The 519-nt window shown below is 44.5% G+C and overlaps 1 protein-coding gene across 1 annotated transcript in view; it reads left to right on the forward strand.

Annotated features, from left to right (window-relative positions):
- Window positions 1-222: 222 nt before the first annotated feature.
- The window catches only part of LOC311235472 (serine/threonine-protein kinase BRSK2-like), a gene marked incomplete at both ends in the record, with an annotated part of 47,977 nt that continues 47,680 nt past the window's right edge, over window positions 223-519 (forward strand). The window contains 1 exon segment of the mRNA XM_084322935.1: window positions 223-285. Within this exon segment, the coding sequence (XP_084179061.1) occupies window positions 223-285 (63 nt within the window).

Genomic DNA, 519 nt, shown 5'->3' on the forward strand with positions numbered 1-519 from the left:
TGACTCACTCGTCTATTTTAGGCGTGTATTTGCCATTAGTGATGATAATATGTCATTCACACGGTTATAACCCTTCCCTGTGAAGCTGTGTGGGAATGATGTAACCCTTCACTGCTGCAGATACAGAGCCTCCTTCCTTCCACACACAAGACGAGGCCTGTCACACCACCAGTCTATGTTCCTCTATAGTTGGTCTTTCTGTTACATGTAATGTAATACGAGATGATGTGGCTGATGTATCATAACCAGAGTTTGTGGAAAAGGGAAACTATAGCGTTATTCCTGGTGAGCTTCGTCATGTTTTATCCTTAGAATAGTGGGTGTTTGGATGCATTACACCGCTGCAGGAGCTACTCGTGTCATATCCCTGCAGCTCAGATTGTGCCTCCTATACTGGCTCAGATTGTGCCTCCTCCTATACCTCTGGGACTGTAAACTGTTTTTAACGTCAAGATGTCTCCTTCCATTCACAGCCAATGTATCAGACGCTGCCTCCCTAAAAAAAGGAAAAACTAACCG

Source organism: Notolepis coatsorum (assembly GCF_963971535.1).
Source record: "Notolepis coatsorum genome assembly, chromosome: 10".
NCBI classification, from domain to species: Eukaryota; Metazoa; Chordata; class Actinopteri; order Aulopiformes; family Paralepididae; genus Notolepis; species Notolepis coatsorum.